The sequence below is a fragment of the Callionymus lyra genome, chromosome 4, assembly GCF_982586985.1.
Source record: "Callionymus lyra chromosome 4, fCalLyr1.hap1.1, whole genome shotgun sequence".
NCBI lineage: Eukaryota > Metazoa > Chordata > Actinopteri > Syngnathiformes > Callionymidae > Callionymus > Callionymus lyra.
Window position 1 is genome coordinate 7,884,668 of NC_141821.1, and position 24,365 is coordinate 7,909,032.

General features: G+C 39.2%; 2 protein-coding genes across 4 annotated transcripts; one reads left to right on the forward strand and one right to left on the reverse strand.

Annotated features, from left to right (window-relative positions):
• Nucleotides 1-149: 149 nt before the first annotated feature.
• On the forward strand, nucleotides 150-6,582 carry LOC148081661 (BPTF-associated chromatin complex component 1). Of its 2 annotated transcripts, none has more exons than XM_087790290.1 (5): nucleotides 150-700; nucleotides 1,003-1,097; nucleotides 2,646-2,860; nucleotides 3,898-4,005; nucleotides 5,963-6,582. In XM_087790290.1, exons 1-5 carry the CDS (start codon nucleotides 680-682, stop codon nucleotides 6,025-6,027), a joined length of 504 nt encoding a protein of 167 aa, XP_087646416.1. In that variant the 5' UTR covers nucleotides 150-679; the 3' UTR covers nucleotides 6,028-6,582. The 2 variants fall into 2 exon arrangements, with proteins under 2 accessions (XP_087646416.1, XP_087646415.1); XM_087790289.1 differs by having other exon boundaries at nucleotides 155-700; nucleotides 2,643-2,860; nucleotides 5,963-6,579.
• Nucleotides 6,583-16,153: 9,571 nt separating this feature from the next.
• LOC148081662 (P2Y purinoceptor 3) lies at nucleotides 16,154-21,499 on the reverse strand. Of its 2 annotated transcripts, none has more exons than XM_087790291.1 (2): nucleotides 21,362-21,499; nucleotides 16,154-18,069 (listed from the first exon to the last, which is right to left on the reverse strand). In XM_087790291.1, the coding sequence occupies exon 2, from the start codon at nucleotides 17,914-17,916 to the stop codon at nucleotides 16,543-16,545; it is 1,374 nt and encodes a 457-aa protein (XP_087646417.1). In that variant the 5' UTR covers nucleotides 17,917-18,069; nucleotides 21,362-21,499; the 3' UTR covers nucleotides 16,154-16,542. The 2 variants fall into 2 exon arrangements, with proteins under 2 accessions (XP_087646417.1, XP_087646418.1); XM_087790292.1 differs by having other exon boundaries at nucleotides 21,319-21,475.
• Between the last annotated feature and the right edge of the window lie 2,866 nt (nucleotides 21,500-24,365).

Here is a 24,365-nt window from a genome sequence, read left to right on the forward strand (position 1 = left end):
TTTAAATTTAAAATTAAAGTCAATTAAAAACTAGAGTTTAAATGAATCGTGACCACTAGATGTCGCACTAGTGCGGCTCAAGGGCCCTCAACTGACTACATGACGCGACGATATCATTCATGAACTCCTCGGTTCATCTATAAGTGTATCATTGTTATTGTATCATTTCTATGAAAGGAGGAAGAAAATGACAATTCCAATAACAATTAAAAAAAGCTTTTTTTCGGTTTGTTTTTTAATATTAGTGTCATTTTGAATGTATCATGTTTTAACTATTTATAATGAATTAGAGATATGCGTTGTATCGGCTACTTTCCTTGACTTTATTTTTTTCAATGAAAAAAAATAACAAACGACGATCTTGAGATTTCCTTGAACGGTGCTGGAAATTACGAGTGGTCCTGAACGCAGCACCGTTTGTCGCCGTTGTTTTGTTTTAGCAGTTAGCATCTGAGTTCGCATCCGAGTTGAATCTCAGATTAAAAATGTTTGGTTTTCTTCCCCTGGACCTCCTGCCCTCGGCGCCACTACGCGGACTTTGAATGGCCGCACGTATGTCACTGTAGACCGGGCGAGAAGATGAGCAGAGATGCTCTCAAGCTAGCGTGTTAGCACGTTAGCAGCTAACGCTACATCACAGCGCGTTCAAAGCCTCTACGTTTCTCCAAGAGCAGGAAAAATGACCTCAGCTTCCACCAAAGTAAGTGCTTTTTAAAAATGCTAAAACTGCTAAAATAATGAGTTAGTTTGTCTGGTTTCATAGACATAGTGACGGCAAAACCCTCGTCATATAAACGCTCAGATTCATGAGGTTATTTTTTTTAATTTTTCCCGCCTTTACAGTTGCTACGAGTTTCTTCGTGTTTTCTGTGATTGACAGGTCTCTGGACAGATCTCTGGACAGGGACAGAAACAAGTCGCTGCTGCTGGATTTCAACTCTTTTCAACCTAATAACGTGATGATGAATAAATCTAATGGTCTTCCTCATGTGTTTCCCTCAGGTTGGGGAGATCTTCTCAGCAGCTGGAGCCGCCTTCACCAAACTAGGGGAGCTGACCATGCAGCTCCACCCGGTGTCAGACTCCATCCCTCCCGGGTAACGACTCTTCGTCACACTTGATCTTCTTAAGAAGAAATGTTTTCACAGACGAGCTTGTAGAGAACTTGACGGTCGGTACCAACGATGGATGAGTCGAGGGATCCACGAATTCTTTAGTATTTCACACATGTTGAGCAGAAAAAAACATTCCAACCCAAGTTTATTATTATTATTATTGAAAATGTTGAAGGAATAAGTTGTGTTTTACTAGATCTTGTCTGAAGAACCTATTTTTTTTTTTAATCTTTTGTTTAGGTTTTTTGTTAAATAAATAATTTCCTTCATTGACAATAAATAAATCACATCGACAGTTTTTCCTTTTCCAAAATAGTTTTGAAAGACCATAAATAAAATGCAACGATAACAGAGTGATTGCAAATAATAAACTCTCAACCATTGTACATGATGTATTATATACCTCCATGTCGCAATTACCTCCTTTGCGCTTGATGATCTACTGACGCCTTTAAGAAACATCTTAAGACGTTTCTATTTGTTCAGGCTTTTCCTTGATTTTCTGGAACTCCTGTGTTTTTATCAGTGTTATCTTGACCTTTAAAGTATATACTTTATTGAATATTGTTTTGATTGTTTAAGCGCTTTGTGACCCTGGTCTGGAAAAGCGCTATACAAATAAAAATTACTTACTTACTTATGTATAATGTAATTATTTTGTACAAAAATGTAATGTGTGTATTTCTAAAAACGTATATTTATTATTCATTATAAATGATCATTTATTTTATAATTTTTTTCTGATTATTTTATTGTCATTTATTATTATGTATTATTAAGTTTGTAGTATGTGTACTGTACGACCTCTTGTGTGTGTATACGGCTAAAACAATTTAAATGTTTAATTATTGGACACCGAGCCGGGGTCCATGAAAGTACAGCAGATAATTAGAATATTTTGATAGTTGATTCAAAGCCATTGATCACTAATCATTTTTACTTCCTAATATGAAATCTGTCAGGTTGTAGGTGAAGTGCAATATCGTGGATTATTTAAATCCATTTAAAAGCTTTATTTATTAAACCCATTGTCCTGGAGTAATTATATGTAGACACTAGGCTTCTTTAAATCGCCTGCAAATGAACCATGTACCTGAATTTTGTAGTTTTGTAAATAAAAGTAAATCAAGATGGTTGCCTTTAAGCATCACTTGGTCATTCATTTGTAACACGAGTAAACTAGTTTCTTAGATAAATAACACACGAAGGACACTGTTTACTTCCACAATCAATGCAACAAAGTATCAAATATGAAGTTAGCAGTTATATTGTAAACTGTTAGTTAGTAAGATGCAATATTTAAAAAGTAGTGGCTAAATAAATAGTTTTTTAACCATTGTGGTCTTGATTGAATAATATTTGTCAATGTTATGCACCTTGTGACACTGTCTAAAAAGGTGCTGTATAAATATAATGATGACTATAACATGATCTCCACTGTGAAACATCCAAGATCCTGCATCGTTTCGCATGCAGCTCCGGCTGCGCGTGATTGGCTGAACTCTGAAGGTGTTTTTGTCGCCGCAGCAGTCAGACGAAGAGCACGATGAAGAGGAAGATGTACGAGGACGGCGCCCAGACGTCCTCCGAGGGGCTCAAAAAGCCGGCCAAGAAAGCGCCCTTCGCCGCGTCCTTGGTGGCGCCGAAGATCAGCTCGGCACCCAAGACTCAAGTGGTAGTAGCCACGGCAGGACTGCAGGGGACGACCGGCAACCAGGCGGTTTTGAAGAAGCAGAAGACGGCCGGTGAGTGTCGGCAAATGTATTGATTGACAGGTGCTGCGCCGGACAAAAGGGATCGACAAACATCCGAAGCACATTTTCGGCTTCACAAAACCGTTAGTTTGATCAGTCGGACAGGAAGAAGCCACGTTGTAATGAACCTTAAGTATTTTAAAGCAACACAAAAAAAAACAATATATGGTCGTAACACTCTTTTTACGCTTGACACCTTCACGTCAAAAAAAAAGGTGACATCAGTGATTTTTACATGTGCAAACTTCGGTCTAAATCCTTCCCCGCCACTTTCAACCAGCGCCAAAAAGTCTGTGAAAAAATAAGGCTTACACAGTTAATAATTCCACAAATTTCCCAAAAAGTGAATATAATTTGAAGAAAGAAATATTGGCAATTTAATTTTAGGCTAAACTATAGTATTATAGTAAATGTAACTCTTTACTCTTCTAATATTTCATCACAATGTAGGATCTCTCAATTAAATACCAGCTAAAAAGTATGAATTATATATGAATTAAGTTCTTCTGCAGGAGCCACAGGTGGGAATAAGAATCCATGAACCCCCTTACTTTAGTAATCATGTAAACGGAGGTCATTGAGTCGAAATGCAATCGAGCAAAAATCCTTAAATTTTAAAAAAGGAATTTAGTAGTCAGGTAAAATTGATAATATAAGTTCAATAAATAGAACTTTTCTAGACGAGAAAAGATGTAATGGAGTAAAAGTACTTAAGTAAAACCTTGGAGACATTAGTAATCAAGTTAAAATAATACAACTTTTTTTTTTTTAATTGATAGTAGAAATTTAATTGAGTAAAAATAACCCTATTAAAATAAGTTGTCTGATACATAAAATGTAATGGAGTACAATTTTAAATGTAATAAAAAAATTAAGTGGATTCTTTTTGAATTGAGTAGAAGAGTCTACTTTTATAATAATAATAATATATATATATTTAATAGATACACCCTTCGCTAAAGACCATTCACTTGTGGACGCATTGTTACGATTCATCTTCTCCGACGTGGTCTGCCTGTCACCCCTAGATGTCACTCTCAGCGCTCTGAACGACTCGGACGTCAACAGTGACCTGGTGGACATGGAGGGACTCGGCGAAGGAGCCAACTCCAAAAAACTCAACAACTTTGACCAAGGTGCAGTGAAAAGTTTGAATCCTGATTTATTTTTGTTTATATAAAGCTTGAATCTTAAGAGCACAATCGTAACAAGCATCTCAGAACCCGCTACATTCGTCCAGTGATCTAGAGCATGCAGGCTGGTTAACACTTAAATGTTACGGCTGCCCTGCAGCTTTTTGTTCGGAAAAAAAAGAACAAAGTCCTGTCACATGATGGCCTGTTCAACCTTCTCACTGATTCTGGTCGACGCTCCACATAAGTCTGGCTTTGATCGGTTCAATATGGAAAAGACAGATGCGCAGCTGCAGAAAATTGTCTTCCTTCTGCTTCACGATGAGATGCTGGAGTTGGTCCTCATCACGTAGACTCCCCCGTGGAGCACTTTTCGGAAATGAATAATGAGCGGCACTTAACCTCGTGCACTGGGAGAGTCAGAGTTGGCAGAAGCATGATGTCTTTATCGTCATCATCTGATTCCTCCATCAACGCTGCCCCACGACCTGAGGCTGGTGTTGATGGCTGATGAGGACAATATTAGGCTCGTGAGAAAATATCGATATTTATTAATTTTTATAATACTAGATACTGTTTCAACATTCAACAGCACTGTATCAATTTATTTTAATATAGAAAACGTTTTTGCTTAAATCATAGTTTATGCAGACATGCAAATATTCATTTAACTTCCAGCCACTACATGGCAGGAGTCGGTATGTCCTACACAGCTAAAGTAACCACTTAAATCCCAGGAGATCTCAATGATGACTGAGGACGAGAGGATACAGTGACAGTGATGTTTGGACATATTTTGGTTTGAAAACAAATGAAAGCAGTTACATCTTCGTCAAGAGTCATGTGGTCTGTAAATACTACAACACCAGAGTCAAGTACTGGACAATACTACACATATATACTTGTTACTACACTATCATAACACCAGAGCCAAGTACTGGACAATACTACACATATATACTTGTTACTACACTATCATAACACCAGAGTCAAGTACTGGACAATACTACACATATATACTTGTTACTACACTTTCATAACACCAGAGTCAAGTACTGGACAATACTACACATACAGTATATACTTGTTAATACACTATCAAAATACCAGAGTCAAGTACTGGACAATACTACACATATACCCTTGTTACTACACTATCACAACACCAGAGTCAAGTACTGGACAATACTACACATATATACTTGTTACTACACTATCATAACACCAGAGTCAAGTACTGGACAATACTACACATATACCCTTGTTACTACACTATCACAACACCAGAGTCAAGTACTGGACAATACTACAAATATATCCTTGTTACTATACTATCACAACACCAGAGTCAAGTACTGGACAATACTACACATATATCCTTGTTACTACACTATCACAACACCAGAGTCAAGTACTGGACAATACTACACATATATACTTGTTACTACACTATCGCAACACCAGAGTCAAGTACTGGACAATACTACAAATATATCCTTGTTACTACACTATCACAACACCAGAGTAAAGTACTGGACAATAATACAAAAATATATCCTTGTTAATACACTATCACAACACCAGAGTCAAGTACTGGACAATACTACACAATCAAAATATATTGTATCATTTTCACTTTATCGTGATACGTATCTAATTGCCAGATAAAAGTGCGTTTATTGAGTTGTGGTTTTCCAATTTAAAAAAAATAGTCAAATCTAGCGAAAAATATGAATCACTTATGTGCAATTATTTTTGGCTAAATTAAAAAACAAATTTCAGTGAAAAATGTCCTTTCCTACCTTGAACTCCAAACACAAAGTCAAATAATCATCAGATGTCTTGTTTCTTGTAGCTCGTCCACTAGATGGCACTATCTGCCGTCTTAACTACCATTTCCTCCACACGGACAACGTCAACCATTAACCAGCGTTTCATTCTATTTCATGTTTGTTTCCAGACACTCTGAACCTGGACTCCAGCCTCATCATGAACTCCAGCGACCTTCCTCTTCTGTCCCGCTGACCAGGGGTCACAACAAAAAAAAAGAAGGAACACAAAACCGTGTCAGTGTTCTGGCTCCAGACTTTTGATGGACACCTCGTCTCTGGGCAGTCGTCGGGACGACTTTAAAACATGCCGGTTTGCTCCGTGGTCACAGGAATGTCTTCCTTCTGTGATGGTGTTGCTGGCGAGTGACTCGTCACCAGGATGTTCTGCGGTCGTCGCTCCTACATCGACTCGTGGCGCAACACAGAAGTTTTGTAAATTATTTTACAGAAAACTTTTCTTTTTTTTTTTTCCTGTATGCATCCTCACCGAACAAGTGTTTGTGACCCAATTCTGGGATGTAGCGATTGTCACTGGTGTCATAATGGTTGGCAGCAGATGCAAGGATTGACAGTAGTTACAGTAAAATTGTCGTTGATAAAATAAGAAACACAAAAGGCGTTACAACATTTAGCTGCACATTATATATATTTTTTCTTTTTTAATAAAGTCATGAGTATCATACAGGAAACGACTGTTGAGATGATGTCCACTGTCAAGTGTGTGTGTGTGTGTGTGTGTGTGTGTCTGGCAGAAGCAGCACAGTCACACCGGCAACATACTTTTAAAGTACCAGTAATGATGTGCTGCTACTGCTGGACACACTGGACTGGATGCTATTAACCATCAGGGAATAAAGCACAACAACATCGTTCAAATCATTTCAATCGACGTGTACATCGTGTCCAAATCAGCCTTTTTTTTCCGACATTCACGATTCAACAGTCCTTTATTGTCATGAGGAATTTAAAAATGCACAAAAACTGAATTATGTTAGGACTTGTGGCCTTGAATATGGACACAAAACACAATGAATTGAGACAGAAAGTTTAGAGTATAAAGAGATTAATACCATGTAAGTCAGTGGAGTAGAAAAGTGTTCATAGTTTCATGTTCTTTGCGGTTTTAACTTAAAACAAAATGTATTGTTTTTGTTTTAAACGGATAAATTCAATGACTATAAAACGTTCATCTGGAAGTTTAAAAGCCATTATCCTCGAATTTAGGCGGAAAGTGAGAAATGAGCAGAGTTGACTCTGGAGTGAGGAAGTCAAAGTGATCTGTTTATGTCCAGCTTCACCATCACATGACTAGAAACAGATTGACGTTTTGAGCCATTGTGTGAAAAAGAAAAAAATGGCTTTAAAATCTGAAAAACTGTTGAATTGAAGAGTGGACTTCACTTCAATAACAATAACGGTGAAGGTAACATTTGAAAGGGAAGATGGAAGTGAATACACAACATGTCAAGAAGGACGACAGAAACATTTGCTGATGTTATTGTTGGTGAACAAATTTACGTAAAAACCACATTAATAAATCCGTCGAAACCAGAATAATTAGATTTTTGTTTTGGTTGAATCAATTGTGATCAAATTAATATATAAACATATAATATCAAAATGTAATACATATTTTAGGCAGAGGCAAAAAGACAGAAGACGATGAAAACAGGTTTGTGTGCAGGATAGTTTGATGTGGCAACCGCTGAAAAAATGCTGGTGGTAGATTCACTTTGTTCAATTTACTTTGATTATTCTTTCATTTTCTACCGTTTTATCCCTTAGCGGGGTCGCGGGGAGACTGGAGCCTATCCCAGTGTCATAGGGCGAGAGGCAGGGGACACCCTGGACAGGACGCCAGTTTGTCGAGCACACAAAGACGGACAACCATTCACACACACACAATCATACTATGATTTTATTTTTCTTATATTGAGCAGTAGTTAAATGATGTTTAGTTAGTTTCAAATAAGTCATTTTAAGTCATTTATATTTTTAGAGCGCTTTTCTAGACCAGGGTCACAAAGCGCTTAAACAATCAAAACAATACTCAATAAAATATGTACTTAAAAGATCAAGATAACACCGAGAACAACGCAGGAGTTACAGAATATCAGGGAAAAGGAATTAATTAAAGCTGCCGGATTGAAAATTGTATTAAAATATGAGTCAATCACACGAGAAATAAGATGTTTTCTTCCACATTTACAGTCCATTCTTCACAGTGTGTAAAAAACACTGGTGGATTTCAACCAGCAACCTTTAGCTCAACTGCCTTCCAGTCATTTTTTCTGGTTTGTTGTTATAAATAAAGATTATATTTTCAAGGGTGACAACAGTTTACTCCACAAATCATCATAAACCCGTTGGAGTCACTTCATCTTAAACCTCGCTCCATAAACATGATGACATTACAGTTTTTACATAAAAACGTCAAGTTTTTTTTTTTTTTTATCCATTTGGTGGCAAAAAGACACGATGCGGTGAATTTGGTTCTTTGTTTTTCAACCGCTGCTGCTTTTCTCTGAAGTCGTTTTCTATTTCCAAAGGATGAAGAGGGATTGAAATGTTTTCATCATTGGTCACACAGAATAAAAGCATGAAAGGTCGATGTATTTCCATCACTAGACTCCGATTGCTCACGAGCTCATGATTTATGAATATGAAAGAAATATATCTTTATTGAATCCTAAACTCTGTTGCTGCTGCATGTGCCACCAAAATAAAAACCTACATTTCAGCCTCGACTGTTGGAATAAAGCGCCGTGAACGGAAGATTCTCGCACCCCTGAAGGGAGCGTCCGGCGGGCGAGACGATGGTGCAGATCCCAGGACTCCCGGTGGCAGCACGCCATGATTTGGAGCCGTTGAGCAGAACACTGCAAAACATGATGTGCTGCTAGAGCGAGACCTGGACTCAGAGAGTCCTTCTCCAGCTGCACACACTCACACACACACACACACACATCTGGGGACACATACACACAAGATCAGAAACACAATTTGTCATTTTCATATTTCAATCAAAAGTGTCACCAATTAAATTAAAATGTCCATGTTTGGAAAATCAGCTGGAATCTAAGAATAGTGACCGTTCACAGCAAATAAATTCACTTTTCTCACCATTTGTGACTCAATTCTGAGCATGTTTGTAGAACATTGGATAATAAATGACACATCGTTCACAAATACAAACTTTAGCACTCAGAAAGTGAGGTTTGGCTTCTGATGAGGAGGTTAAGAAACATTTAAGGCACTTTTGACAAGTCTCACACAGAAAAAAAAGTGAAAAACTGTCTGTGAAAATAAAAGGATGCTGCCGAGATCAACAAAATGGCTGCCGACTGAACAAAAGGTGGAGCTGCAGCTGCTTCCATGGCAACAATGCATTTACAATATTAATTGCGAAACTATTTTATTTATCTTTTTTATTTTTTATTTAGAATGAATGAAGTTCGAGTGCTTGGGTAAACCTTACAGTTCTGGAGCCGGTCTTACACAAACTTTTGTTATCAGGCGTGGTTTCCTGAATTCATAATCACGGGCCACAAATGAATGTAATAACTAAATTATGAGCAATAATGAGAAACACTGACATCGGTGACTAATTATTGTTCGTCAGTGTGCGAAATCACCATCTTGGGATGGTTTCATAGTCTTTTTACAGTACTTATAGTACAGTAGTATAGTATATAGTAGATATAAAAAGTGTTACAAAACTAAAGCCAAAGATGTCACATGGCAATAAATGAGAAAACGTAATTACTACAAAATCATCTTTTGCGATTATTAAAATCTCAGCTACACCATGATGGTGTGACCGCAAAATATGAATTTACTGTATTTATAAAGACACACTCGTCCTACGGATCATTTCACTTTTTCACACTAACACAAGGATTGTATTGTTTTTAATACACATCAGGAAGATTTACATTAGAAGGTAAGACTTATATCAGTTTACATATACATGCTAATAATCTTTACATTTAATTATACATGTTGTTATCGAGTGTACACTTTCCGTTATGGATGGTAAAGTGGATTGTGATTCTCTACGACCCATTTATCCTTTCTTTTATATAGTTTTTATTTAAACTGTGTCTCTGGAAAACTTGATGATTTCATACTTGAATTATAAAAGTACATTATTAAGTCAAGAAAACTTCAGATCAGGATATATGTGGCAGAATTTCTTTAAATCACTTCCAAACTCATAGGGGGTGTAAAAGGGCCACACCTGTTCCAGTCAAGAGACGAACCAGAAGAAGAAAAGAACAGATGTTGACTCGACAGACGACCGAACCGTCACAAGGTCACAAAGGTCAAAGGACGGAGAAACGTGGTCGAAAAGTTGATGTCAGTGGCAGATTCTGGTGAAGGAAGAGGAGGAGGAGGAGGGCACGAAATAAAAGGAGAGCGACTGAGGAAGGGGCAGAGAAGGAGAGAGAGTAGCGGAAAAAAATAAAATTGTGGTGGAGGGAAAGTTTAGAGAGGAGAGAGAGAGAGAGAGAGAGAGAGAGAGAGGAGAGAGAAAGAGTGGAGATCCATTCACAGCTCCAGAGGCCATTTTAAAGAACAAAACAATCACCTACCGTTTAATGCCGAGTCCAAGAAGCAAATGAATGAAGGATTGAGTGAGATATGTTTTCAGAGAAGTCCACCTGGACCCTCGGAGGAGGCGCCCGGCAAACAACACACTTCTTGAAAAGTGCTGCACCAGAGAAAGAAGTCAATAAAAAAGATGTGCAAGAGAGAGAAAACCTTCAGACAGTGACACCGGGAGTCAAAAAAAAAAAAAAAAAAAAAAAAAGGCCTGCTATGGGTTTCTGGTTAACAAGGAGGGGCAGAGGTGGGGGGGTTCTCGGGGGGGTGATCAGGCCTAAAAAGAAAAAAAAGAAAAGAAAAAGTGATCCTTCTTCATCTTCACCTCCCAGCCGGTCCTCCTCAGCACTGCCTCGCCGCGCACACTGACACACACACAGGAGGCTCGGCTACACTAAGACCTCAGCAGCCTTTTTCCTCCGGCCATCACTTTCTACAATAACAATCAAGTTTTTTTTCACGGCGGAAAAATCGGGAAAAAAATCAGGGTGTGGCCCCAGGTATGTGATAGAGGAGTGTGAAAGTCTGGGCTCCGCCGGAGTCCCCGTTTAGGAGGAAAAAAACATTTTGTGAGAAGACGACAACGGGGGCTTGGCGGGTAGGGAGGGCTGCCAAAGCTGCTCGGCTGTCAGCCCTGAAAGAGCGAGCGAGGGGGGGAGGGAGGGAGGGCCGAGGGAGGAAGAGGAGGAGGGAAGTGTGCGAGAGGAAGACCTGCACACTTTCTTTATGAAAGTTCTCGACAAAAACCACAGCAGAGGGAAGTGTGTGTGTGTATGTGTGGCTTTAACTGAATGACGTGTTAATTACACAGATGGGGTGCGGGGGGGGGGGGGGGGGGGGGGTGATGGTGGGCGGGGTGCAGGGGGTCTGGTGTTTACTCCTCTGTCACCAAAGTCATGAGATGGGAGTCGACGAGGAGGAGCCCGGCCCCTCGAGGGCCCGGCGCACACCGCTCACCGCTGCTGCTGCTCGCAAACTTTACAGCTCGACAATAAAGCAAACGCACAAATCTCTACGTTTGTCCGTCGACCTCCGACCTCACAGCGAGACCTCGATCCCTTAAATCTGCCCCCGACAAGACAAGACGTCTGGAACATCTGCCACGTGCACTTGAGCAACACTCGCAATATTTCTGAGGGAAACCATGGCAGTGTCGTCTGACAACCACTGTAATTATTATCCACATAAAACAAGTGTTGATTCTTCAAACCTCCTTTAAACCTCGAACGACACCCGCAGAATATTCTCCACCTGCACTGCAACAATCGTTTTTTTTTACAGACTGTAAGGAAATGAATGATGCGTGGAATAGTTTAAAATGTACCTGTCATTACATCTTTATGACAAATTACAATGATCTTGACTTAAATCACTTGCGGTGTGTTTTATCATGAATAAAAACTTTGTTCGTATGAGTTTTAAATATCAGGAACATTAAGCTTTTCATATCCTAAAATACAAGGTTTGAACCCCTGCTTTATTTTATTCTTATTATCCCTAAAAAAAAATATTTAGAGAGGGGTTTGCACTTCGTATGTTATGAATTTATTCTCAGTGTTATTATTAGGAATTTATTTTGGTCTGTCAATAAAAATCTTTTTTTTTTATGTAGTTAAAATAAATAGAAAAACAAATGTATTTATCTAATGAATAAACATCAATCAGAGCCTGAGAAATGTGTTCAGACGTCTATTTACAATTGAGTCTATTTTTGGTCCGTTATAGACTATTTAAACATAATTAATACATCTATTATTCAGACGACACTGATGATGTGGCAACTGGAACTGAAGCATTTACTCACCATCTCTTCGCCGCAACTGATTTTTAAGCAATTTTTTTAAGGTTAAATGACTTGTGTTTTTAGTTTCTCACGACATGAAGATGATTTTACAATGATTCACAGAAACGTGGCTTGAGTCACACACAGGCTGTGGTGGAGTTTAATTGGTAAACTAGCAAAAGAGAAAACAGACGTGATTAAATCTTACCAAAAACATATTGAATTGATGCGTGAATCATAGTGAGGACAAAAATCAATTAATAATTAATAATATTGTGATGTAAAATTAAACATTTTTGAAACACAAATGTATCGCACATACACATCATACCTGTATTGAAATATTACAGCTTCACATCACAGCTATCATTATGACTGTTTTAATAGATGCAGAAAGTGTAAAATTATCTTTTCTACATTATTAATAACGAGAGTATTTGAGTGCGGTCGATAATAAACTATATAGTGTGAAACCGTTTGCTTGTCGGGTCCCAAATGATGCACAGGATTCCAGAGATAAAAGAAAAGCTAAATGTACAATTCATTTTCATCATGACACAAAATGGATGCCAAATTTGGCACCAGCACAAAATGGATCACACACAAGTACTTTAACCAAATGTGAGCCACAATTTTCTCCCAGTAAATTTAATAATTAATTTAAATAAGAAACTAAAAAAATGTGTTGCAATTTCCAGATTTTTTTCATTTTTATTTTATTCTATGATTATCTGTGTGCTGTTTTTTAAAAAAGGCCTTCAGTGATTTGGCCTATTTTCAGAATATTAAACGAAAATAAAAATAGTTGTATGGTTAAAATAAAGTATACACTTTAGTGGATTTTTCATTATTTTCAAATGTAAGTCACAATTCCATGAAATTACATTTTTGAAAAAGTTCATAATGAATAAAAGAAAACGAAAATAGCCAAATAGAAGAATGATTTGTGTAAATCGAGTATGTATATGTGAAATAAAAGTATTTTCAATACATACACTCATTATATTTACTTTTGCCATACAAATCTACTTAAAGCAAGGTGGGGAAAAAAAAGGAATCAGAATCTTTATGGTTAACTTTTTTTTTTTTAGTAGATAACGTTTCTACTCGTTTTAACTACGACAATAATCCCACTAACCACACCAGGCTTAAATGAAAAGTGTAAACTACTGAACGCTGATGGATTCCATCTGCACTTGAACGCACCACGAAGGGCCGCGAAACCGCTGAGTCAGCGCTCGCGCGTCTCCAGCTGCAGCTCTTACGCGCGATCTACATAATCTCAACCGGATTAAACTAGTTCTGGGCCGAGTCGAGGGGCTTCGTTTTTTAATGTCAAACATCATCGCGGGTTTACATGGTCGAGGTGGGCTCCGGCGGATGGGGGTTTTGGGAGGAGGAGGAGGAGGGAGAAGCGTCCGGGGAAGAGGGAGTGTCCGCCCCGCGTCTTCTGTCGCGGATCACCGCAGATATAATGGTGGAGAAATATGAAGTATAAGAGCCTGTCCTGGTTCACCATCAACTGTCACTCAAAGTCGACGATCTCGCAGATTGAACCTGTAGTTTCTGATATTCAAGTGTATTTAAAATCAAAAATACATATTTTTTTTGTACAGTAAAACACACTGTAATGGTCGCACCACTACATTCTGAGGCAAAGTTTGCAGATGCGAAAAAAAAGCGAAAAGTGTAATGAAAGTAATTAACTGGGGTCGCTTACCGTGTTTCCGAATAAAGTCCGAAGTCAAAAAGGTGGAAAGTTATTCCTGTATTTTATGAAAAATGGGGGATTACAGTGGAGACTCTCATTCTGCGTCAGTGGAGGATTTGAAAGTGGCGCCAACCGCCGCGCAGCGCTGCTGTCCTCGCCCCGTCACCGCCACGGAAAAAAAATAAATAAAATTTAAACGGCGACTGTGCTAAATGTCCTTTACATGTAACGTGTCTGTGGCCCGCGGGGATCCATATGTGGCGCCCAATGTAAAAAATATTGCTTCTGTGATTTTTATTTATTTATTTTTGGCGGAGAGTTTTATTTTGGCGGACGGTTGGAGGCATTGCAGCGCCGCGGTGCAGGTCGGGAGTTTGGAGCGAGGCGGTTGTGTTTTGAATTTTTAACCGGCCACAGGAGGGAGTGTGTCGGTGTTTGCGTCAGAAACCATGACGCAGATGTTTTGTACACACAGAGACAACGTTTACCCGCTTTTACAGACGGGTACGGTAGTTGTCACAGTTCCATATTTATTTAGTTTGAAATTACTTTTATCTCATTTAAAACATTTTTTTAATGTGAGCGTTCAATTCAATTTTATTGAAAGATACACATCACAAGAAAGTAATCGCAACACACTTTACAGTTTAAGTAAGACTACATTTGAGAAAGAAAAATAAACTATGAGTGAATCACTGCGTGACAGTGACTCCTCACAAAGCAAAGTTTAACTTGTTTGCTGTGGTGGAGAAAAAAACAAACAAAAAAGATTTACCTTTTTTTTTGTTTTAAATGAATGAATCAAGAACTATTATCTGCTCACACACAATTGTCTTTTCTTGCACGCACGATTAAGCATATTATTTTGCAAAGTTTCCAAGATTATATTCCAAAACAGGTTGGAAATAAGGAATTCTTACCCCACAATGGTAGAGTTAAAGAATCTTAATGTGTCAAACTTTAAGGCCGGGGGTGCCATTCAATGTTGCCCATCGTAGGATTGGCTTATATTAAAGTACATTAATGTTCATGTTGATAACGTGCACTATAAAGATTCCATTAAATATATGAAATGAATGGGCAAATTTTGAACGTTCCCATGTCAACAATTACACAAAGACTTCCAAAAACAAAAGAAAAAAAAATGTGTTGAAGTAAAGGAACTAGCTTTGTTTGATAGAGATGGTCATTCATATTTATTGGGCTTCCGAGAGAAAAACGAAACAAAATCCCAATCAGACTCATACTTTGAATTTTGGCCCCTAGACAGAAAAAAGTGACAAATTAGTTTTGTCTTCTGGAAGTTTGCAAGGCATCTTTGGAATCATAAGATTTTGTCCTGGGCAACCGAAGGCGGCATAGTTTAGTCATTTGAGCAGATCTCATCTTCTATGTGTGGTAGGATTAACAGCAATAGTAGCTTTTTGTTTTAATATTGTTGTGTCCCCTATAAACTCTGAGCTCTCTCAAATACGCTCCTGACTCACATGCTTTAAATATTGAAATCTTCCTCTCCAAGATGCAGTAAGTCCCTCATCATGACCATGTTTTCAACTTATTACTTTTTAAAGTTGCTCTGAAATCTGGGCGAACGAGAGGTTACGAGAACAGAGTCCATTATGACGTAATAATGGCTTCCCTCCTCCTCCAACCAGCTGTAATTAGGCCCCACTTTGTTTATACAACAAGTCACTTTGAGGTGCAAACTTCCTGGATAGATGATGCCTGGTTACAAACCTGGATTCTTGACTAATCACAGCAGAGTGGGCGGGGCTAAAGATATTTTCTAATGTTAATGATTCGCTGAAACGAGAGTTTTGTACAAACACACACTGACGATACAATAGAGTCACACGTCACTTTAACACAAACTTAAATCAACACAACAGTTGCCATTTAACCACCTCTGGCTCCTTGATCAAGCACCTGTTAGGGTTAGAGTTTTGTGTTGTACATATAACCACCGGCTCTATGATATTTAAGTAGTTTGTGTTGCTTTTTATGGATTTAATTTACCTTAACATCTACTTATTAGAAGATTAGCCTCTAGCAGGTCACATTCATCCATCCATCCATTTTTATATAACATCTACATTGTCCATGAAAAAACATCCTGATTTGACAGAGGTCTGTGGTTGGTGAAATGAACAGTCACTTCATATGAGTTTGTGTATATATTTTTTTTATTAATATTTTTAAATACTGTGAGGTTCACCTTGTAAATTTTAACACCTTACTCCCCAAAAATCGCATATTTTAGACCATAATTGGAAATGTATTTGTGCATATTTCATCACAGTGTTTCAGAAGAAAAAAACAAACATTTTCTTAAGGTTTTTTAAACAGTGTTCAGTGGGGAAATAAAAGCATGTTAAGAGTGATACAAAGAAAGTTCATGGATCAAACTGCACAATCAGAAAGATACAGAAGGTTGATTTTCTAATAAATATGTGACAAGTGTTTGTGAAAACAGTGCATTTGAACCTTTATAGTCGTCATCCACACACACAAGATTCAACGATCCTATCGCGATCTTGTCCTATCGTTTAAATAACAAGACAAAACATCGGACATACACAGCATGGGCATCGAGGGCTAACTTGTTACAGTTACTCAACTAGATAATTGTCCTTAGGGCTGTTTATATATGCTGGACTGTTCAGAAACGATTTGTCCTCCACAGCTCCAACTTCCGCATCCTCCACTTTCCCCATCATCCTCAGCGGAACCAGGAGACCACCGTGTTGTTGAGCAGTTGTGTTTCCCGCTTGGCAGCAGTGACCCGCCCCCTTATCTTTGGTGAGGAAGTAAAGTAGTGCATTGAGCCATGCGTTAAAGGAGGCCAAGGGTCTGGTGATCTTGTAGCACATGGACACCATGGTCATGGTGTGGCAGGGAGCTCCCTTCGTGACTTTGAGCAAGAGGAAGATTGTTCTGGTCACGTGAAATGGGAAGAAGCAAAGGGCAAACAGTAGCGTGATGGTAATGATGGTCTTGATGGATTTGCGTCTACGATTGGCATACGGAGAATGGGCACCGAGGAAAATTGAAATCCCATCCTGCCTTCTAGGAGTTCTGTAGAATCCGTTTTTGCCTCTCCTTTCATTTTCTCGTCCTCCTTGTCTGCGCACTCCCGTGTGACCACTCTCTTTCGGACCTCGACAGGACGACGGCTGCGAGTGTAGAGTCCTGAATATCGTCAGGCACACGTGAGAGTAACACCAAGCGATGATTGAAAAGGGAACAAAGAAGCCCACGAGATGAAGGGTTATGCCATAGGGCACATAATCAGAGAACTCCTTGTCTATGGCGTCATCCCAACAGTTCTGGTACTCCTCCACCACCCTTCCCCGGTTACCATGACTGACGTTACCGTCGATCAACACGATAAGATCGGAATCTGTCGAATTGCCGGCGTCGCTTTCGACCCCGGCGAGTCTCGTGACATGACCGGTTTGGGCGAACCGAAAAATGGGGCAGGTCAAGGCAAACACCACGATCCACACCAGAACGCATGTGCACTTGACCGCCTTCTTGGACTCGAGTGTTATCACTTTCATGGGATGGCAGATTCCCAGGTACCTGTGCACAGAGATGCAGGTGAGGAAGAAGATGGAGCAGTAGAGGTTGAAATAGAAGAGGAAACGGACCAAGCGGCACATGAAGTCCCCGAACACCCAGCGGTCACGCATGATGTAACTGGCCACCAGGAACGGCAGCGACAGGCCGTACATGAAGTCCGTGGTGGCCAGGTTGACCATGTAGATCAGTGAAGCGTTCCAGCGTTTGGTGCGGCGGAACGAACGGACCAAAACGACCGAGTTCAGGGAGAGGCTGAAGATGAAGGTGAATGAGTAACACAGGGGAAGGAAAATGTATTTGTAGGACTCATCAATACTGCAAGGGGGGGCGGTGGACTTCCCAAGCTGTTGCAGGGTCGAGACACTTGTGTTCACTAGAGGCTGCTCCATTGATGTCATCATGAGAGGTTTACAGATATCAAGTGAAGGAGAAATGACTTTAAGTGGTGTGTCCAGGATTGCTTTAGGTCTTTTCTTTGTAATCCATGATAAGAAGCGTCAAAATACTGGAGGTTGTATTTTGGGGGAACTTCAGATGGTCCTGAAGCAATTTACCTGCACGAGAAAGAGAGAAAGTCAGTGTCATTCAATCGTTGACTGATGTGCTTTGTCCGGCAGTAAGTTACATCCATCCGTAAGTACACAGTCGCACATGTCATCGCTGACTCACTTTCTCCTTCCTGAAGTACTAATAACTGCTCCCTACGTCGAGCCTCAGCCATCAGTTCAGCGACTGCACTCACCCGGGAAACCATCTGTTTGACATGCAGCAGAGTCTGGAACATGCTGTGGCTCGACTTCTACGTGAATAATCTGCACCATCGGTTTTCAAATGATGTTCACATAAAAAAATATACAGTTACAATTAATAGTTTTTGCTTTTATAAAGGATAGTTGAAATTGTCTTTAAAGAATTATATTCTCAGATTTAGGGAAAAGTCAGTTTTAAAGGGCACCTAATGTGTTGATTTAAGTGTGTCTTGAATAGATCCAGGACCTCTATTATTCTCACCAGTATATGTCTGTTTGCACAAAACTCTGCTTTAATAAAGATATTTACATTAGAAAATGCGCTTTAGCCCCGCCCACTGAAAACGCTTGCTTTTGTTCAAGTCTTGTTTCCCATAACCACGCCCACTCTGCTGTGATTGGTCAAAGTCGAGGCCTGTCAGCGCAGCGTCATCAAACCAGGAAGTCTCCGCCCACAAAGGACGTGTATACAGACAGAACAAGGACCTCTCTGGCTTCTGCAGGAGGAGCAAACCCATTATGATGTCACAATGGGTTCCGTTCTCGTAATCTCTCGTCTGCGAGACTTAAGGCAGGGAAGAACTTTATAAAGTAATTACTTTAAAACGGAGCATCATCATGATGAAGGACTTGGAGAGGAAGACTTCAAGATTTACAACAGGCGAGTAGGTGAGGAGAGTTGTGTTTTCACATTAGTCGCCCTTTAAGTCTCAGATAATCTGCTCCAGATTTATTTTGAGTTAATAGCGAATGAGCCAAGATCAAAGGTTTGCAATCTAGTGTTGTGTTTGTCGAATGACTGCTGGACCCAACTATCTTTCCAGACTGAGATATACTGTGACAAGACAGTGATTGTCCGATGAAGCTTCATGAAACAGTGTCATATTTTTAGAGGTTGCTAGTTGGCGTTGTGATGTGATGTTTCAAACAAATGTCTGTAGAAATATTATCGAGCAGAAAGGGATATCTAGTGGACTGGAAATAATGGCTTCATGAAGCTTCATCTGCGCATCACTAGTAATGGGTTCTTGTGCGATAAATGTCTCAATTCAATGCTAATGGTAGCAGAGTCTGTTTCAATCTTTTTTCGTTTTCAATCGAGAACATTTTATCTACCCTCTGATTGGTTCTCTGCTGCAACTGTATACATGTAGTGGATTTAATCATGTATATGTACATAATATTCTTAGGGTTAGACATTTTTTACATTACTTTATATTTAATTATTTTTTCTACCTGAGTATATTTTGGTAATCATAGACATTTTTTAACTTTTTGACTTCACACACTCCTTATAATGTTGTGAACTGAATACCTGCAATTAAAAAAACATTTTCCTATTGGGGATAAATAAAGCACATTTGATTCTTAAATTGACGAGGTCTGGACTTCCCAATCTGATCGCAACACATTCCAATGGGCCATGATCACAAGGGTCCCAAGGGAACATAAGGCCTGAACCTGAAGCTCCATGAAGGGGTGTCAAATGTTTTAGAGGTCAGTAGGTGGCACCCAGAGTTTTAGAAATGATGTAAATTTTCAATTGAATAGTTGTTTAATTCAATGGATGGAGCAGACATGGACTCTGAAAACAAGGCTTCATGAAGCGTCGTTTCCTGTGAATAAAGTCACAACATGAGACTCTACGTCGGTCTTGAAGTTGCCGGCTCTGCAAGACAAGGGTGAAAACTTGATTGGACGTTGCACCGGAAAGCTAACAGGGCTTCCCACAAGTTCACCTTTGAACCTTTGAACCTTTGCAGCGTATGTTTCCCCTCCTGTTGGGCGCTGCTGATTCTTGTTTGCCTTCCTGTGTACAAGGGTATGCTGCTGATTCAGTCCGTTCTCACCTCATTAACTCTGCAATAAGTAACCACACTTCCCCGACATGTTTCTTTGCATCACCTTGTTACGTGCATCTTCCTGTCCGGCCTCCTCGCATCCACTCATTCATGTCTGTTACGATGACCCCCTGAATATTTCTCACCTCAGGCTTTTTTATTAGTTTGCTGTCGATCGACCAGTTGTACCATCACTTGACTGTACGACGATCGATTCAATATGGATAATGTGTCACCCAGTAACCTGATACATTAACACGTGCCGGACTAATAGAGGGTAAAAGGTCTTTAGGTGTAAACATTTTCTTTTGGAGACAAAAACATGAAGACATTTCAAACCTTATTCTGGGTGTTAATGGTTAATGAAGGAACCAATATTAACATGCTTGTATTATCAGTGTGTCTGCCGGTCTAATAACCCTTTTAAAGGGAGCAAAGCAGTGTCTTCGCAAATATTAGCTCATCAAAGACAAATACTGTGCACTTAAAAGTCGGTGCTCGTGGCCGTGGTTTATATGCAGTAGCCGACTTCTCACCACGAAGAGATTTGATCTATGATTTAGTCGATGATGGAGCAAATGCACGAGGATCGTCTTTCGACACAAATATATGTCGCTCGATAAATGACAAAAAACAATGGTTAAAAAAAATAACATTTTCGATCGTGGTATGGTTGTCAGTCCATGTGTTGAGAAATGTAATTAAGACGTTAAAATTAATAATATTAATAAATATTTATATTATATTAATAATTTTAAATTCGCCTCCACAACTGTTAAATAACGTTTTTATAATTAACATTAAGCATTCCGGATAGGTTTTATATTTATTAGTGGCTATAAACATTCATTTATTTTTGTGATCTTGCTACTGAAAGTGGGATTCTACCTTGTGGAACTGATAAAAGAATATTTTATCTCATCTTAATGTTTTAATCTTCCTTTTGCGGGTAGGATTTGTTGATTTACGAATATATTATATTATATTCATGTGTACATTGATCAGAAAAGTTAAACCTGAGAAACAGTCACCGTAATTACTTCCTACAACAATTTCAAACAAGTTGTAAGATGTTCGTAGGCAACTACCAAACATTCCATGACATTCATTTTATCTCTTATTATTGTCTTTGAATAGTAGATTTCAATACGGTGGAGCCAGAGAGTCATGAGATGCATTAAGATTTTAGGGTCTGGATGGAACTCATAAATACCTGCATCGCTGTAATCCTCTACGGCAGGAAAAGAACGTCTTACCTGCTACTTTTTCTCCATTTGGAATAGAAATAGAAACATTAAAAACCATCCAAACAGCTGTCGCCCCACGCTTCTTAAAAACTCCCTTCCCCGGTTTGGTACACACCCATGACTTCTAATCAGTGACCCAGATGCTGCTTCACCTCTCTGTGGTGCTCTTCTGAACAACTCCAGCCGTTTCTATGGTAATGCAGTCCCGCCCTCCGTCGCCCCCCTCGACCGTGTGTCATCCATTTCTTCTTCCCCACTTCACCTGTGCGCATGTGCTCACGCACCTTTTGATTGGATGGATGTTTTGCCATTGCTGCTGTTCAGGTCAGTTCGTCTGCTGCCATCATGTCTCGGTTAATGTGTCAATATTCAACAATCGCTTTCTACCAGAGCAGCACGGATAATAACACGGCGGAGCAGAGACGCCCGCCTCGACTTCTCAAAGGAATCGTCTTGGTCAGAGGCCATGGTTCTCAAAAAGGTGGAAGGCCCACTTAGACCTGGACATGAGTGCAAGTGAAGTGAAACATCTATGGAAGTGTATCAGTGCCATCAGAATATTGACTGCTTGAATTAAACACTTTTGAAACTTTTAACTTCTTTAATTAATTGTTTTGTTGTTGTTGTTTTTTAGTAATAGAAGTATAGAAATATATACTGTATATATACTATATATACATATATGTCACAGATTCCAATTCCTACTAGTACAGATTGGAATCCTACCACTGTATTGGGATCTGAATATTGGAATACAATCTGTTTTAGGAACATTCCGGATTCTACTAGTGAATTCCAATCTCTACTAGGAGAGATTGGAATACTACTACTCTATTGGGATCTTAATATTGGAATTCCAATCTATCCTAGGACAAATGGAAATTCTACCAGGATATTCTTAAATCTTTAAAGGAGAAATTCAGATTACATCAAATGTAACCAAACCCTTACTCATGTCAATATAAAGAGCCCAGTTCAGTTGCAGGATTCCACAGTACAGATTGGAATTTCAAATCTGTACTAGTAGGATTCCAGGTCCTACTGGATTCCAATCTGTACTGTGACATATTCATAAAATATATACAGTGTATCAGTGAGAACACCCTTCACATTTCAGCAGATATTTAAGTATATCTTTTCATGGGACACCACTGACCAAATGACACTTTGACACAATAAAAAAAAAGTCTGTGTAAAGTTTATATAACAGTCTAAGTTTATTGTTCCCTCAAAATAACTCGATATACAGCCATTAATGTCTAAACCACCGGCAACAAAAGTGAGCACACCCCTAAGAGACTACACCCCTAGATGTCCAGATTGAGCAGTGCTTGTCATTTTCCCTCCAAAATGTCAAGTTTGTGTAAATAGGTATCAGGTGTGAATAGGGAGGAGGTGTGTACAATTCTGTAGTACAGAGCTGTGTCTCAAATCGCATACTTGCGTACTAAAACTTAGTATTTTTAGTGCGCCAGTGCGTATCAATTCTTAGTATGTAAATGTAGTGCTCCATGCACAATAACTTGTCACTAAAACACCCGCAAAAAGAGTACGGATCGATGGACACTTTCAACCATAAACGGCTTCATCTTAGTGCTGTTGTAAACGGTTGTAAAAGTTACATCATACGTCATATATATATATATATATATATATATATATATATATATATATATATACAGTATATATATACTTACAGGTGTATTTTCAGCAGCAGTAGGAGGATGACACGTCTTTGATGCTGATACCGGCGTAAATATCTCGCCAATATTTAGTTTCTCTCTCTTTCCTTCTCTTTCTTGATCCAAACAAAACGTTCTGCCAGTAGGTGGCGATAGTGTTCCTACAGCTGGTTGAAATCATCGTTAAATAGTAGTAGAAGAAGAAGCTGTTGCGTCATTTCCTGTTAGTGTGTAGCAGCAGTGTTTGATTTGAGACATACTTTCTGTTGAGAATGTGCGTACTAGTTAGTACGTACACTATCCTGATGCACACTAACCCCCAGTGCACTTAGAGTAGTATGCGATTTGAGACACAACACAGCTCTAACACTCTGTCATACTGGTCACTGAGAGTTCCAGCAAGGCACCCCATGTCAAAGAACTCTCTGAGGATCTTAAAAAGTGAATTGTTGCCCGACATGAAGACGGCCAAGGCTACACGAAGATTGCCAACACCCTGAACCTGAGCTGCAGCACAGTGGCCAAGATCATCCAGCGTTTTAAAAGAGCAGTGCTGTGTCTCAAATCGCATACTTCTCTTAGTATACTAGAAGTTAGTATGCATCAGGATAGTGTACATACTAACTAGTAACTAATTCTCCACAGATAGTATGTCTCAAATCAAACTCTGCTGCTACACACTAACCGGAAATCACATGACAGCTTCTTCTTCTACTTCTATTTAACGATGGTTTCAACCAGCTGTAGGAACACTATCGCCACCTGCTGGCAGCACGTTTTGCAAGTTTGGAAAAATAAAGAAAGAAAAAATATGATAATCGAAATATTCGCGAGATATTTAAGCTGGTATCAGCACCGAAGACGTGTCATATATATATATATATATATATATATATATATATATATATATATATATATATATATATATGCATATATGTGACGTAACTTCAGTTTAAAACGTCATTAAGATGGCGGCCGTTTAGGGTGGTTAGTGTCCATTGAACCATACTCACTTTTGTGGGCGTTTTAGTACGCCAATTTAGTGTGCATGGCGAACTAAATTTCCCACACTAAGAATTGAGACTAAAAATACTAACTTTGAGTTCGCTAGTATGCGATTTGAGACACAGCAGGATTCACTCAGAACAGGCCTCAGTTGGTCGTCCAAAGACGCTGATGCTGTCAGCATTGCTGCAGAGATTGAAGAGGTGGGGGTTCAGCCTGTCAGTGCGCAGACAATATGCCGCAAACTACATCAAAATGGTCTGCATGGCTGTCACCCCAGAAGGAAACCTGTACTCAAGAGAGACAGTTTGCTGAAGACATCTCAA

Coding starts and splice junctions, on each gene's coding strand:
- LOC148081661 (XM_087790289.1), top strand. CDS start 680: ATGACCTCAGCTTCCACCAAA. Junction 1,098..2,642: donor TCAGACTCCATCCCTCCCGG/GTAACGACTCTT, acceptor TTGTCGCCGCAG/CAGTCAGACGAAGAGCACGA. Junction 4,006..5,962: donor ACTCAACAACTTTGACCAAG/GTGCAGTGAAAA, acceptor GTTTGTTTCCAG/ACACTCTGAACCTGGACTCC.
- LOC148081662 (XM_087790291.1), bottom strand. CDS start 17,916: ATGATGACATCAATGGAGCAGCCTCTAGTGAACACAAGTGTCTCGACC.